The sequence below is a fragment of the Zootoca vivipara genome, chromosome 15 (assembly GCF_963506605.1).
Source record: "Zootoca vivipara chromosome 15, rZooViv1.1, whole genome shotgun sequence".
Taxonomy (NCBI): Eukaryota; Metazoa; Chordata; class Lepidosauria; order Squamata; family Lacertidae; genus Zootoca; species Zootoca vivipara.
Window position 1 is genome coordinate 32567008 of NC_083290.1, and position 17285 is coordinate 32584292.

The window sequence follows — 17285 nt, forward strand, 5'->3', positions numbered from 1 at the left end:
AGAGGGTTCCTGAAGCAAAGAGGGTGGGATGTGAGGAAACACCCCACTCTCCCCACTGCCTCAGAATGCATTAAGGACAGGCAGGAAACCCAAGACTCTCATTTCACATCTTGATCTGTCATTGGTGGCATTGGTGGCGAGAGCTGGCCTAGCGCAGTGAGTTCCATTGAGCCTTTGTGCCCCATCCTGAGCTGGCACACAGCCACCCTAGGCATGCATGCCTGGAGGTGTTGCGCTGACCTAGCACAGCGGGTTCTATTGACCTTTTGTGCCCCATCCCTGCCCGGTGTGTGTGCAGATGTGTGCGCCCCAGACGCCAGAAAAGGATGTGACGCTGTTGCCTGAAGGAAACCGGGTGGGTTGTACAGCAGCTTCACACTTACTGGAGGAGGAAGAGGAGTGCGGGCAGGGTGCCATTGCGGCTGCTCCTGCAGGCAGCACTCCCCACCCCAGGACGCGCCCCAGCCCCGCACTGCCTGCTCTCCACCCCCCACCCCCGGGGCCAGAGCATGAAGTTCCGCCACTGTTTACACTACCTCAGAATGTAGCAAGGACAACCTGGAATTCAATGTTCTCATTTCACACCCTGACTTCTCCCTATAAAGCTACCTGAAACCAGGCTGCACCAAATTCTGAAGGCTGTTTGTGATTTTTCCATGGTACCATGCTAAATCTGCCTTATGGAACTATAGAAATCATAGTCGAACCTAGCTAGTTTCAGCCAGTCTCCTTTGGTATATGATTATACCCCTCCATCAGTATAACTGCTGGATCTCAAAGCAGAGATGTCATTAATGTCATTGAGATCATCTTAAGAGTGGCGATCGCAAACATGACGCCTTCAGACGTTGTTTTCTTTTGTCGTTCAAACAGTGAAATAATAAGTGTCGTTCTTGTCTCTGTCCTTCTCTTGCTCCTGTAATTCCAGAATTTGGGCTTCCCATATGCCAACAACCACTAAACACAGGATCATGCGAAAAAAGCCTTCATCGCTTTTACTATGATGCCCAAACCGAGAAGTGCAAGCCGTTCAAATATGGTGGCTGCAATGGCAACGAAAACAACTTTCGGAACAAAGAAGAATGCACTGACACATGTGGCCCAAGCGCTAGTAAGGCTTAGAAGTTTTTAGAACTTCTTGAGAGAGTCCAAAGGACCTGCTTTTTTCCTGTTAACTTTATGTATTGCAATGGTTCTGTTCCTACTGCATTAACTCAATGTCCTTATTTCATAGGAGAGAGAAAAGTTTTTCTTCTTGAATTATGGATCAGGATAGAAGCAGATGCACTCGGTTTGATGCCTTCCTTTAAGAAATTAGAGAAACTGGAGTTCTTGGTGGAACTTGCAATCAAGTAAGTGAAAAAATCCCAAGGACCTAGGCCAATGTGATGATTTATTATAGATATTATTTTCAAGTCTTAAGTGAAATATTCCTTATTCCTTATGAGATGAAAACTCCAGGACAAGGCCCTGTTTCGATAGCTGAGGAAGAATATCGAAACAGGGCCTTGTCCTGGAGTTTTCATCTCATAAGGAATATTTCACTTAAGACTTGAAAATAATATATATTATAAATTGTCACATTGGCCTGAGTCCGTGGGATTTTTTCGCTTAGTTGATTCCTTGAAGAAATGTCAAAGGACAGGTTGCTGGTGGAGGGAGAAGTCGAGAAAGAAAAGTGCAGAGCCCTTAAAAAAAAACACCCACAAAATGCCCCCCAGGAATTGCTGGAGAGGTTGTTGTTTTTTGTTTTTTTGGCTTGGCTGCAAACTACTTTTTCCCTTGTAGGCTAGATATGAACGCCATTACCCATGGCTTGCTAACCCTGTCCAGAATGATAGCAAAGAATAACCGAAGCAAAGTTTTTGAAAGATTAGTACAATGACCTGGTGTTGTGCCAAGGCATGCCACGTATTGGTAGTGTACTAAGCCATTGTGCTCCATGGCATGGAGCTGGAAAGAGGTTTTCCTCATATGTTAAAAGTTTCTGTGTCTTTGGTTGTTGTTGTTGTTTTTGGCAACTGATGTGTAGGTCTAATCAATACCTGGTTTTGTTTCTTTAGGGTTCAAAATACGACGCCGCTTTTTTTGGTAATGGCACACTTTCCTAAATAAGTGCCACACAAGTCCTATTGTGATGGAAGCAGCAAGGTTAAAAATTTAAGCCTCGCCAACTCAAAATGTTACCAGGAGCCATTGGCCTATTCTTCTCTCAGAACCATCTCAGCAGATGACCACCCTCTCCTTCTGGAGTAGGAAATGCCATCATTCAGTTCTTCACACTGTCAAGATGTCCTTCCTCTTCTTTCTCCTAAATCTCCCACCATTCAGTCTCATTGGGTTTTCTTCTTTCTTTCAAGTTTTGTAAGACAGTAAGAAGAACAGCTGGGCCTGTTATGTTTTCAGCCAGAATTAACATCTCATTGAATCCTATGGAAAAACACACTAGAGGAAACCAGAATGCAATTTTTCTCAACCATGCCTGCATCTAAACATGGGTGCCTTACATCCTGCTGTACCAGTCTTTGCAGAAATCTTTTGCATGCTTGCCAATAAAGCTACCTGTAACTTTGTGGCTCTGTTTCTTCCTTATTATTGCTGCTGGTTTAGCAGTAGTATCCTAGATGTCTTGGTTTTCTAAAGTCCATGCACCCCTCGTGCCAGACAGAGTGTTCAGAGGAATACGTAGACCAGGCATCCCTAAACTTCGGCCCTCCAGATGTTTTGGACTACAATTCCCATCATCCCTGACCACTGGTCCTGTTAGCTAGGGATCATGGGAGTTGTAGGCCAAAACATCTGGAGGGCCGCAGTTTGGGGATGCCTGACGTAGACTCATAGAATTGAAAGGAACCCTTGGAGTTATCAAGTCCAACCCTCTGCAAAGTAGGAATTCTACCCTCAGTCGTTCCTGGCATCATCTTTCTGTCTCCAGAAAGTCCTCTGGAGTCCTCTGGGCCATGAGATCAAAGTCCAGGCCATCGGCTCGGGAATAAGTCCCACTGATCATGATGATCATGACTACGCATGCTGTGCAGTCCTGTTTTTTAAATTAATGTTTTCCTTTTCAGATAATACAGAGCATGGCGAAATCACAATAAATAAAACCTCCCCTTCAGTAGTTTCAAGCACTTCTAAAGGTTCCACATAATATCTGTACTGCATTGTTTACTGTGACAGCACCCGCCTATTGCAACAAAGCACGTGCCTTTGCAAGACTCTTTTCAGGCACCTGCTAAAAGCATTCTTCTTTTGGCAAGCATGCCTAGATGCTTAGGAAGTTGAAGTACTTTTAATCTTCATATTTTAGATTTTGTATGTTTTAAAGTAGGATTGCTAAATTTTTACTGCTGTGGTGTGTTTTTTGTTTTGGTAAACGACTTTGCAGGGTTTTTAAAATTAAATTTAAAAAAAATAAATAAACAATAAATATAAAGAAAATAACACAAGCCAAAACACAATCCATCCTGTAGATTAAAGTATCTTTCCACAGTCGCCTACTTGTTATCAGAGGCCCAGAATCCACATTCCTGACCTTGTAACTGCTGCTGCGGCTGCTGTTTCATACAAGCCCTGCAAGTCCTGTGCTTCATTTTCAATGCCTCTTCAGTCTTGGGTAGGGATCATGCCCCTCCCTGTATGTCCTATGCCAGGGGTCAGCAAACGTTTTCAGCAGAGGGCCGGTCCACTGTCCCTCAGACCTTGTGGGGGCCGGACTATATCTTGAGAAAAAGAAATGAACAAATTCCTATGCCCCACAAATAACTCAGAGATGCATATTAAATAAAAGCACGCATTCTACTCGTATAAAAACACCAGGCAGGCCCCACAAATAACCCAGAGGTGCATTTTAAATAAAAGCACACAACATGTAAAAACACGCTGGTTCCCAGACTGTCCGCGGGCTGAATCGAGAAGGCGGTTGGGCCAGATCCGGCTCCCGGGCCTTAGTTTGCCTACCCATGTCCTATGCAACACCTGTCACGCTGGTATTGAGTTTTAGCAGTTGTGTTTCTGGGGAAGGTAGAAAATCTAAGACTGAGAAGCAATGTAGTGAAATTCTCAGTCTCTCTGTGCCTCTGTGTTTGTGAATTGGTCTAGATCAGGGTTCCCTGAACCTGGGTCTCCAGCTGGTTTTGGACTACGACTCCCATCATCCCTAGCTAGCAGGACCCAGCGTTGATGGGGATTGTAGTCCAAAAACAGCTGGAGACCCAGCTTTAGAAAACCCTGGTGTAGAGGTAATACCCACTAAAGTGTTACCTTGATGCAGATATTGGGATTTGCCTCACGGGCCAACACAGCCTGTTCTGTACAAGGCTGAAAGTGAAATTTCAGTTTGTAGGCTTCCGCAACAGGTGTGTTTAGGCACCTGGGGTTATCTTCCTGTTCTGGTCCCAGAAATGCCAAACCCGAATTGAGAACACCAGTTTGGGCTCTAAAGTTGAGTCCGCAGTCCAGCTTCCCCAGGAGCCCTTCCTCTTAGGCTTGGGTACAAGAAATATGTTCAGAAATATAGTAAAAATGCAGTATCCATGAAAGTGTTTGAGTGATTTTGAAAGGAAACGAGGGGTTGCATCCTAATTGTTAGGATGTAAAAGAAAGTATGAATGTACTCAGGGCCGTCTTAAGCACCTCTGGCGCCCTGGCGCCGTGGTGCGATGGATCCCTCCGGCGCCCCCACGCCCCATTTCACAGAGCTGCGGGAGGGTAGGCAGGCGCAGCGCAGCTGCCGAGGGCACTGCTGCGCAACGGGCGGGCGGGCTCAGCATGCAGCGCTACTGCCGAGGGCGCTGCTGCGTGGATGAGCGGTGGGCAGGCGCAGCTGCGATGCACCCCCCTGGCGGGCCGGCAACGTGGTGCCCTGCGCCACCCAGCTTGACCGTAGGGCCGGCCCTGAATGTACTAGATTATTCGCTAAAGATATTTGTACTAAGTTATTTACATTCAATTATAACGAATAAGTATATACACGAGGAATTAAAGTCCAAAGCTTTTATTTTTACTTTTATTATATATACATACTTTTATTTAACTCTTTAATTTTTAATTTTATTATATTTACTTTTTACGGGTTCTAAATTAAAGGTCTAAATTAAAGGGAAGTGAAAAAATGGGGAAACATAATAAAATTGGGATAAATTGTATGCATTTGTGTAGTTTAAGTAGGGGTGTGTTAGGGATAGAGGGTATTGGGGAAGTTGTTGTGGTTAGAGTTATGTGTGGTGGTGGGGGATGTTGGGGGGTTGACATGATAGGAGACGGGAGTTGTGTATGTGGGGGGGGGGTAAGGGGTTAGTGTAGGAAATGTGGACTGTGTAAAGTTTTGGAGGGTATGTCCAATATGTGTCATCTTACCTGGACAGTGGATTCGATCTGTCTCCCTGGGCGGGCGGGATCCTGGGGTGGGTTGGATCTTGGGGAGTTCCAAAGTGCAGGTGCTGTCACAGTAAACGATGCAGTACAGATATTATGTGGAACCTTTAGAAGTGCTTGAAACTACTGAAGGGGAGGTTTTATTTATTGTGATTTCGCCATGCTCTGTTTTATCAGAAAAGGAAAACATTTATTTAAAAAACAGGACTGCACAGCATGCGTAGTCATGATCATCATGATCAGTGGGACTTATTCCCGAGCCGATGGCCTGGACTTTGATCTCATGGCCCAGAGGACTCCAGAGGACTTTCTGGAGACAGAAAGATGATGCCAGGAACGAATGAGGGCAGAATTCCTACTTTGCAGAGGGTTGGACTTGATAACCCCAAGGGGTCCTTTCAATTCTATGAGTCTACGTATTCCTCTGAACACTCTGTCTGGCATGAGGGGTGCATGGACTTTAGAAAACCAAGACATCTAGGATACTACTGCTATGCCAGCAGCAATAATAAGGAAGAAACAGAGCCACAAAGTTACGGCACTAGTGTGCCGCGAGACGCTGGCTGGTGTGCTGCGACGTGCGGCGACGAGAAGGGCGATTTGCATTGTCACATGCCTGGCGACCGCCAAAAGCCAGCACTAAATCGCAGGAAAGCAATATTTCTCCTCCTCTTTAACAAAGCTCAGTGCAAACGAGCCTGGCGGCCGCCAATACTATTCACTAATCCGCCGGAAAGCAATATTTGGCAAGTGTTTCTTACAGTCATAATTATAATATAGGGCGGCACAGTTAATTTTTAAAACTTTTTTAATGGTGCTGTGCCTCGTGATTTTTTTCACGGAACAAGTGTGCCGTGGCCCAAAAAAGGTTGAGAAACACTGTCCTAAGGGATACTCCCCTGCTCAGCTAGGCAGTAAATTTACTTTTGTTGCTGTTTCCAAACAATAACTTGAAAAAACAAAAAAGCATCCTGCCTAGTTCTTCTTAGTGTTTCTTCTTCAAAAGCTCTATTCACTCATACAATCCTATTCGGAAAGGGGAGTAAAAAGGGGAGTACCAGAAAACCACCACCCATGCAGGGCATTCTCTAGACTTCTTTTCCGACTTTGAAGCCTGGGCACTTTTCCTATTCTAGCATCAAAAGTTGTATTTCTTCTCACTTCTCAAAAAGCATCAACTTGAGAACCCATTCCCCAAGAGGAGACCCGCCCCCTCACTCCCAAAGCTAACCTTCCCCAATGTTTATTGCAGAGTAATAATGCTACTACAGCATGATTAATGTTTAGAGAAAAGGGTTTTGTTCTTACCATACTTTTGACACTCCTCATAGCATTCTCTGAAAGATTTAAAATGGTTCCTGCTGGCTCCACAGCCACCATACTCATATTCCTGACATATCTTCATCCTGTTGTCATAATAATAGGCTTTCCCCAAAGCTTTGCAGGGTCCATCTGTCACTCGCTCCTTACATTTCGGAGGTAGCCCTGGAGGAAAAAAGTGTGTGTGCAAAGCTTGCATTTATACAATCCGTATATAACAGCTGATGTAAATTCTATTTCAAAGTCTTGCATCTATGATTCAATCTGCTGAGATTATCTCTTCCAAGTGGGCAGCAGCAGGAAGTCTAGAGGGGCATCCGTGGTCACGATGCCAGGGGGTTGAAATCCTAAAACAAAGCCCAAGTGGGGTTAAACTGCTACTGCAATTCAGAAGCATTTAGCATTCCACCACAGAGGCAAGTTTAATGGAAACCTGTTAGGATTGCATGCAGACTGGAGATGAGGAGGTATATGAGGGAAATGTAGGATTATGAAATAATAAAAAACCTGAAATTGTGCTTGGCCCTTGACCTTCAGCCACATTATTCTACATTGGTGGCAGGTAAACTGTGCCTTCCAGATGATGTTGGACTACAACACACAGCAGCTACTGCCACCATGGCCAATGGTCAGGAACAATGGAAACTGTAGTCCAATAACATGTGGAAACCCATTTGTGTGACATGTTCCCTCTCCCATCTTTCATTCCCATCTTCTGTCATGGGAAAATGAAGTCCTGCTTGCTAAAGTGCCTCTGGGGACAGGACTGAATATCCAACCCGCATCTTGAGTAAAGAGGCAAAATGCTTGTCATTGGGTTAACTATGGCCACAGCTTACTTAAATGTTTCCAAAAAAGGCGATCTATTATTATTATTATTATTATTATTCAAAAATGTCAACCACTTTCTAAAGCCTTTGGACTGACGCAGTCTGACCCCGGGATTACCCTCCCCTAAGGTTTTATCTCATAATGGTTTTGTCTTATTTGTAGATTTTTAATTTTAAAATTGAATTTTAACATTGCATTAATCTGCATTTTAACTGAATCGTTTCTTTTATACTTGTGTTGATATTTTTGTTGTTAGCTGGCCTGAGCCCGGTCTTGACTGGGAAGGGCGGGGTGAAAATAAAATTATTATTATTATTATTATTATTATTATTATTATTATTATAGTGGGAGCAACCATAGAAAGGCAAACCTGACTGGCCCATGAATTCCATGAAGTGGAAGCAGTGTACAACCTGGTTCTATCCTATTGAGTTGAGCTACCCCCAGTGTTGAAGGAGCCCCTACCCAACTCCCAACCCCTTGATCCTCAAGGTTCTGTATGTGTGGACCATGAAGGGCCACAACAGGGCTGTCCTTCTCTGCTACCAAGTCCCACAGAAGTGGCAGTCTGAAAAGGGCCCTGCTCATCATACTGGTGCTTTGTTAAATATGCATAGTTTAACGTGCATAAAATGCAATGTTTGTATGCACAGAAGTCTGAAAAACTAACGCAAATGTTGGCATTTGCAAAGTAGAGAAGTTTGCATTAGGCAGGAGGTTGATTGACTGTCAATCAACCTCCTGCCTGAGAACTCAGCTTCTTTGTCAGCAATGGAGGCAGTAGCCAGAGTAACAATATAATGTAGTGGCTCTGTAGTGATGAACGAAAGATGATGCCAGGAACGAATGAGGGCAGAATTCCTACTTTGCAGAGGGTTGGACTTTCCAGCCTCTGTTTTGAAAGCACACTACAGAAACTGCACTTCCTGGCCTCCAGGAGATGCTGCTTTTACCTTTAGGAAGGCTCTCTATACTGTATATACATTTAAAATGTAAACTGAGCATGTTTGTTGGTCTCCACTTTTCTCTGGAACCACTTGACCGATTCCGTTGAAATTTGGACACAACGTCCCAATGCAATGTCTGAGTATATGCATAACCTTAGATTGTAGAGATACCACACCTAACACAGGTAAATTTCATTTTGTGAAAAATAATATCGCACCCTCAAGTGGACGTCCTTTGGTCCTACCTCCCAATCGAGACTACACCGGACCCTGAAGACTCTGCCTCCAATGATGGAGGCAACGGCCCAAGAGTCAGACCGCCCCAGAGGCCACGGCGTCCTAGAGACTGTGCCGACCCAGACCCAGCCTAACCCAGAGGCCACAACTCCCCAGAGACCGTGCAGACCCAGAGCCAGCCTGACCCAGAGGTTGCGTCGCCCCAGAGACTACGCTGCCCCAGAGCCAGGCCAACGGAGAGGCCTTGCCGCACCTCAGACCACGCTGCATGGCACAGACCCAGGCCGATGCAGAGGCCTTGCCGCTCCAGAGGCCTCGCCGCCCCAAAGCCAGACCAATTCACAGGCCGTGCTGCCCCAGAAACTGCTCCAACCCACAGCCACCCTGACCCAGAGGCCGGGCCCCCCAGAGAACACACTGCCCCAGAGCCAACCTGGCACAGAGGTTGGGCTGCTCTGTAGACCACCCCGCAGCATCGCTCGGACCCCCATACTTCTTCCATTCCATGGAAGAGTGCCTAGGTAAGACGCGACATAGCACGTCCAACCTCCATAACTTTACACCATGCAGACTTTCCCCCTACCCCGCTACCCCCCACAAATCTCCCACCTCAACACCCCTCACTACCTCCATTTTACCCACCCTCCAAAACCTAGACCATTCCCACCTTTCCCCACTGCCCCCCCAACCCCCCCAACAAAACTCCCACCTCCGGACCCATAACTGCCTCCATGTTACACTGAATCTCCAACACTACCCACCCTCCAAAACTTCGTATCGTAATGCCTTGACCCACTACCCCATCACCCCCCTACAAACAAAACTCCTACCTCACCACCCCTGAGTGTCTCCATGTTACCCACCTTCCAAAACTTTGACCCTTACCACCTTGCCCCACTACCCCAATCCCCCCCAACAAAACTCCCACCTCCGGACCCATAACTGCCTCCATGTTACACTGAATCTCCAACACTACCCACCCTCCATAACTTCGTATCATAACGCCTTGACCCACTACCCCCCCACCCCCCACCACACACAAAACTCCCACCTCCAGACCCATAACTGCCTCCATGTTACACTGAATCTCCAACACTACCCACCCTCCAAAACTTCCCAATGTACCGCCTTAGCCTGCATTTTAATCCACTGACCCACAGCAATGCGTGGCAGGGTACAGCTAGTGATCAATATAATTGGGTGCATGTGTTGCTTATAAAAAAGTAAGCTCCACATCACTTGGGCCTAATGGAAGGGGGCAACCCTATGTAGAGGGGCAGATTAAAGAATTGGAGAGACATAGGGGGAGGAACAGCCATGATACACATAAGATTTAGAAGTTGTAAAAAGAGAGTTCATACCTGTATCTGACGCAGAGATGCCCAGCATTTCAGGCCAGGGCGTGAAAAGGCCCTTAATGAGAGACAGGAGGATGAGGGGACCACACTGCATGGTGACTCTTCAATGGGAATGTCCAGTGCCAAGGGAAGGGAAGCTATATTGTGTTCTTTAAGGAATTGGAGGCAGTCATCTGGGCATGAAAAAGCAGGTTAGCAATATCTAGGGACAATCTGGATCTATTCTATTAATTACAAGGTAATTTTCTGTTCTCAATAAAGTATTCTTCTACCTCAGCTCGGGACATGTTGGAGCTCTGAATTATATCGGCAGAAGACCGAAACAGCCTGGAAGAATTTCAGTTCCGTGCCATGGTATTGATATAAACCTGTTCTTTTGTCATGCATACCGGTAAAACTGTTCTTTTGTTCTTCAAGGAAATAGAGCCCATCAATTGGGCATGAAAAAATGAATTTCCAATATCTAGGGACACTGATATTGTGCAACACCTGTCACGCTGGTATTGAGTTTTAGCAGTCGTGTTTCTGGGGAAGGTATTAAATCTAAGGCTGAGAAGCAATGTAGTGAAATTCTCAGTCTCTCTGTGCCTCTGTGTTTGTGAATTGGTCTAGATCAGGGTTCCCTGAACTTGGGTCTCCAGCTGGTTTTGGACTACGACTCCCATCATACCTAGCTAGCAGGACCCAGTGGTCAGCGTTGATGGGGATTGTAGTCCAAAAACAGCTGGAGACCCAGCTTTAGAAAGCCCTGGCACCGTGGTGCGATGGATCCCTCTGGCGCCCCCCCGCCCCGTTTCACAGCGCGGTGGGCGTATGGGCAGGCGCAGCGTGGCTGCCGAGGGCACTGCTGCGCAACGGGCGGGCGGGCTCAGCGTGCAGCGCTACTGCCGAGGGCGCTGCTGCGTGGAAGAGCGGCGGGCGGGCGCAGCTGCGATGCGCCCCCCTGGCGGGCCGGCGATGTGGCGCCCTGCCCCACCCAGCTTGACCGTAGGGCCGGCCCTGAATGTACTAGATTATTCGCTAAAGATATTTGTACTAAGTTATTTACATTCAATTATAAAGAATAAGTATATACACGAGGAATTAAAAGTATAAGTATATACACGAGGAATTATATTTACTTTTTACGGGTTCTAAATTAAAGGTCTAAATTAAAGGGAAGTGAAAAAAATGGGGAAACATAATGAAATTGGGATAAATTGTATGCATTTGTGTAATTTAAGTCAGTGTTTCTCAACCTTTTTTGGGCCACGGCACACATGTTCCGTGAAAAAAATCACGAGGCACACCACCATTAAAAAAGTTAAAAAATTTAACTCTGTGCCGCCCTATATTATAATTCTGACTGTAAGAAACACTTGCCAAATATTGATTTCCGGTGGGTCAGCGTTGTGTATTGGCGGCCGCCCGGCTCATTTGCACTGAGCTTTGGGAAAGAGGAGGAGAAATATTGCTTTCCGGCGCGTCAGCGTTGTGTATTGACGGCCGCCAGGCTCGTTTGCACTGAGCTTTGGGAAAGAGGAGGAGAAATATTGCTTTCCGGCGGGTCAGTGATGTGTATTGGCGGCCGCCAGGCACGTGACAATGCAAATCGCCCTTCTCGTCGCTGCACGTCGCGGCACACCAGCCAGCGTCTCGCGGCACACTAGTGTGCCACGGAACAGTGGTTGAGAAACGCTGATTTAAGTAGGGGTGTGTTAGGGATAGAGGGTATTGGGGAAGTTGTGATGGTTAGAGTTATGTGTGGTGGTGGGGGATGTTGGGGGGTTGACATGATAGGAGATGGGAGTTGTGTATGTGGGGGGGGGTGTCAGGGGTTAATGTAGGAAATGTGGACTGTGTAAAGTTTTGGAGGGTATGTCCAATATGTGTCATCTTACCTGGACAGTGGATTCGATCTGTCTCCCTGGGCGGGCAGGCTCCTGGGGTGGGTTGGATCTTGGGGAGTTGTTTGACCTGTGCAGAGGCATAAAGGTGGTCTAAATTGAGGGGAATTTAAAAGGGGGGGGAGTGGGCAGGATTTTGGCAGTATGTTGGATGTTGTTTGTTGGATGTCCACTGGAGGGGGCACTCTTTTGTACAGAAATACAGGTTTCTACCTGTCCTACTTGTGTCATCTGGCCAATGTAAGTGGATAGAAACACTCCCACATGAGCACCTGATATTGTGGGCAAATTTGAGTGTGATCGGGGAGGTTAGGCAAGGAACTGGGCGAAACTGAGGCTCATGTAGTCCAACTGCCCTTCAGTGCAGGAATCTCAACACAGAATTATACAATGGTAGAGTTGGAAGGGACCCCCAAGGGTCATCCATTCCAACCCACAGCAAGACCAGGGATTGAACCCGCCGCATTGCAGTCCTCTGCAACAAGCAATGGTGGTGTTACTTACAGACGGCAACAATCACTGCAAAGGGGAGGAAGCACATATCGGCAGTTCCTGCGATGACAGGCATCAGGTCCAGCGCATGTGCAGCGCATCCTTGCTCTGTGAAGAAATCAACAGCCAGGCCAAAGTTTTAAGATACTGTATGTTGGAAACCTTTTCCCCAAACCAGGGCTTTAGGGGCAGCAGACTCAGCTGGGAAGAGAGAAGAGGAGTACAGGGATATTAAAAAATAATAATTTTAGGTTGGGTGTGTGACGAAATTGAAAATGTTCTGTTATATTTTTCTTTTGCAAAGGGTTAACTCAGACTCCAGGTTGAACTGACTGAACATTCCATGAGGCTGAACGTTTGAATAGAATGCTCATGTGGCCACCCAGAGATTAAATAACTATCTTTTCCAGGCAGGTCAAGACTGCTCTTTTTCTCTGGCTGAATTAAAAATGGACTAAATAGTTCCAAATCTATCCCCCCCCCCGCCCAATGAGGTATGTGTGCATTACATATTGAATGAACTTCATGTTCGCACTGACATTAAGAGTCTGTGGACCAACCTTTGCTGATCTGAGCTGGCAGGGGCTGGTGGGAGTTGTAGTTGAATACATCTCGAGGGCACCAAGTTGGCGAACACTGCTGTCGACCATAAGCACTCTTATGATCTGTTATCAGGTCACGCTAGATGCAGTTGGGGGGGGGGGGACACCAAATGAAGGCCATAAACTTTACATGACCAAAGATCAGGTTTGTATCAACATCATATCACGGAACTGAAACTTTTGAGAGTTCCAATGTGTCCCTATTAGATGTGGAAGAAGACTTTATTGAGAACAGGAAATTACATTGGAATCAACAGAGTAGATCCAGAGTGTACCTAAATATAAAGGTAATGGGACCCCTGACCATTAGGTCCAGTCGTGACCGACTCTGGGGTTGCGGCGCTCATTTCACGGACAGCTTCCAGGTCATGTGGCCAGCATATCAGTGTCCCTAGGAACAATATCAGTGTCCCTAGATATTGGTAATTCATTTTTTCATGCCCAATTGATGGGCTCTATTTCCTTGAAGAACAAAAGAACAGTTTTATGCATGACCAAAGAACAGGTTTATATCAATACCATGACACGGAACTGAAATTCTTCCAGGCTGTTTCGGTCTTCTGCGGATATAATTCAGTGCTCCAACATGTCCTGAGCTGAGGTAGAAGAATACTTTATTGAGAACAGAAAATTACCTTGTAATTAATAGAGTAGATCCAGATTGTCCCTAGATATTGCTAACCTGCTTTTTCATGCCCAGATGACTGCCTCCATTTCCTTGAAGAACACAATATAGCATGCCTTCCCTTGGCACTGGACATTCCCATTGAAGAGTCACCATGCAGTGCGGTCCGTTCATCCTCCTGTCTCTCATTGTGTGCCTTTTCACGCCCTGGCCTGAGATGCTGGGCATCTCTGCGTCAGACACAGGTATGAACTCTCTTTCTCTGAAATTTACCTGTGCTAGGTGTATTATCTCTACAATCTAAGGTTATGCATATACTCGGACATTGCATTGGGACGTTGTGTCCAAATTTCAACGGAATCGGTCAAGGGGTTCAAGAGAAAAGTGGAGACCCACAAACATGCTCAGTTTACATTTTAAATATATATACAGTATAGATAGCCTTCCTAAAGGTAAAAGCAGCATTTCCTGGAGGCCAGGAAGTGCAGTTTCTGTAGTGTGCTTTCATAACAGAGGCAGGAAAGTCTCTGGAAACAGTGCTAAAGAGTTAGTTGAAGTTACTGTTCTCCCAAATCATGACATGGGAGCACCCATCCCACCTCCCATAAAGCCTTTGGAAAGAATGGCTTTGCACACACCAAACATTGAAAGCACATCAAGAGCACATGGCTCCCCTCACACAAAAGAGTCCTGTAGTGGTCTATACAGGTATGATTCCTCATACCCTAGAAACTACAGTTCCCAGGATTATTTGAGGGAATGGCATTTTCCTCTGTGTTTCACAAGAATGGATAACTTTTATGGATCTTCTAATTCATCCTCTTCCCACCCTTCCCCTAGAAACTATGCCTATGAAATGCACATTTCCTCCAGAATATGGAAAATGTAATACCGGTAACTTCTATGAAAATTATTACTATGATGTTAAGAGCAAGATGTGCAGAACCTTCACTTACAGTGGCTGCGGAGGCAACGGAAACAACTTTATTTTTCTCATCAAGTGCCTTACAAGAGTGTAAAAGGTTTGGTAAGGATGAATAAACCTTTAAAATTATCCAATGTTTGAAGTGAAAATCCATTTAGAAGCCCCTCTTGTTTTGCTAGGGTGTTCGACTGAATTCATTTTTTGGATATTGCAGTATTTATGTTACACTTAAAAAAAATAAATACATGTTAGTAAAATGACCGGTCCACACATCAATGAGGGGCAACTTTTGTGTGAACGTGCGCTGCCCCCTGATCCCTGAGGCGACTCCCTGGTAGTTTGGGGCTGGCATCGCCTTCCCAGGTAGGATGCCAGGGGTCTCCGCCTACCCAAGCCCAGCGTCCAATCCTGCCTGGGGAGGTGTTGCCAACGGTCCTGAAATTTGAAACCCAACAACCAAAAATCCTGTGGATTAACTGGTAGCAGGCGGAAGGCTAATTCGATGTCACATTTTGCCATAAGGGTGCCTGGGCCGCATTTCAAGGTTCCAATATGTCCCTAGTTAAAACAGCATAATATTTAATTAAGAACTGGATGAAGAACAGTTCCTGAATGAGTGTGCAGCATATAGTCTCAGCTCCCCAAATACCCCTTCTTCATATTATTAAAGTGCTCTCACACTGGCATTACTGGCCATAGTGTGTCATTTTTTTTCTCCTTTTCATAGGAGTTCCTGCATCCTGGCTAAGCCCCAAAGGTGAGACTAACTTAATACAAGGTAAGAGTTCCTATTGTTGTCACACAAATTGTGCCATTTTAGTTCAAGAGGTAAGTCACTCAGAAGAGCTGTGCCTTTTTTTAAAATAGAAAAGGTGTCTGTACTCATCATGAAGTTGTTACTGAAAGTGCAACCAGTACTATTTTTCTAGAAAAAGAGGTGCTGGAACTCACAATGAATGCCTCCCTTTTTCTCTTATAATGGCTATGGTGCCCACCTGAGAGGTGGTGGATCTGAGTGCAGGCAAATTCAGGCTGAAAAATGGCCTGAGTGCTACACTTTAAACATTTTTAAAAGGTGCTGGTGCTGCATACTATAGAGCACCCCCAGGAAAAAAGGCACAGCAGAAGAGGCAGGACATGAATGTGTTTCTGCAAGGGAATGCCTGGTCTGGACCCAGCAAAGAGTAAAAAAAAGGGGGGGATTTGCTCTCCACTACAAGAATGGGTTTTGAAACTTTGCTGCGAACAGTCTTAAAATAGTTACAATTAAAGGTTATAAGATGCAAAGTAACACATTGCTCTGCAACAAGCAACAATGAGGCCCCACATTATTCTTCTTCCTTTTTGGCCTTAGTACCATTCAATAAATTTTCCTCTCTCTCTTCCCAGCAAGAGAGAGATCTTGAGCAATTTGTTCGTTCATTACTATAGAGCCACTACAGTATATTGTTACTCTGGCTACTGCCTCCATTGCTGACAAAGAAGCTGAGTTCTCAGGCAGGAGGTTGACAGTCAATCAACCTCCTGCCTAATGCAAACTTCTCTACTTTGCAAATGCCAACATTTGCGTCAGTTTTTCAGACTTCTGTGCATACAAACATTGCATTTTATGCACATTAAACTATGTACAGTATATTTAACAATAAGCACCAGTATGATGAGCAGGGCCCCCTTCAGGCAGCCACTTCTGTGGGACGTGGGAGCAGAGAAGGACAGCCCTGTAGTGGCCCTTCATGGTCCACACATCCAGAACCTTGAGGATCAAGGGGTTGGGAGTTGGGTAGGGGCTCCTTCAACACTGGGGGTAGCTCAACTCAATAGGATAGAACCAGGTTGTACACTTCTTCCACTTCATGGAATTCATGGGCCAGTCAGGTTTGCCTTCACATGGTTGCTCCCATTATTATTATTATTATTATTATTATTATTATTATTATTATTATTTTATTTTTACCCCGCCCTTCCCAGTCAAGACCGGGCTCAGGGCGGCTAACAACAAAAATATCAACACAAGTATAAAAGAAACAATTCAGTTAAAATGCAGATTAACACAATGTTAAAATTCAATTTTAAAATTAAAAATCTACAAATAAGATGAAACCATTATGAGATAAAACCTTAGGGGAGGGTAATCCTGGGGTCAGACTGCGTCAGTCCAAAGGCTTTAAAAAGTGGTTGACATTTTAGAATAATAATAATAATAATAATAATAGATCGCCTTGTTTGGAAACATTTAAGTAAGCTGTGGCCATAGTTAACCCAATGACAAGCATCTTGCCTCTTACATCAGCTGTTATATACGGATTGTATAAATGCACGCTTTGCACACACACTTTCTTCCTCCAGGGCTACCTCCGAAATGTAAGGAGCGAGTGAAAAGTGGACCCTGCAAGGCTCTGGGGAAAGCCTATTATTATGACAACAGGATGAAGATATGTCACCAATATCGGTATAGTGGCTGTGGAGCCAGCAGGAACCATTTTACCTCTTTGAGGGAATGCTATGAGGAGTGTCAAAAGTATGGTAAGAACAAAACCCTTTTCTCTAAACATTAATCATGCTGTAGTAGCATTATTACTCTGCAATAAACATTGGGGAAGGTTAGCTTTGGGAGTGAGAGGGCAGGCCTCCTCTTGGGGAATGGGTTCTCAAGTTGAAGCTTTTTGAGAAGTGAGAAGAAATACAA

The 17285-nt window shown here is 45.3% G+C and overlaps 2 protein-coding genes across 2 annotated transcripts in view; both read left to right on the top strand.

Annotated features, from left to right (window-relative positions):
• LOC118097204 (carboxypeptidase inhibitor SmCI-like) overlaps window positions 1-17285 on the top strand; it is a 138292-nt gene that overhangs the window by 66212 nt on the left and 54795 nt on the right. The window lies entirely within an intron of this gene.
• LOC132591209 (actinia tenebrosa protease inhibitors-like) overlaps window positions 1-17285 on the top strand; it is a 40825-nt gene that overhangs the window by 6771 nt on the left and 16769 nt on the right. The window contains exons 3-4 of the mRNA XM_060268594.1: window positions 929-1111; window positions 14515-14689. Coding sequence (XP_060124577.1) covers window positions 929-1111; window positions 14515-14689 — 358 coding nt within the window. The remainder of the gene's footprint in view (window positions 1-928; window positions 1112-14514; window positions 14690-17285) is intronic.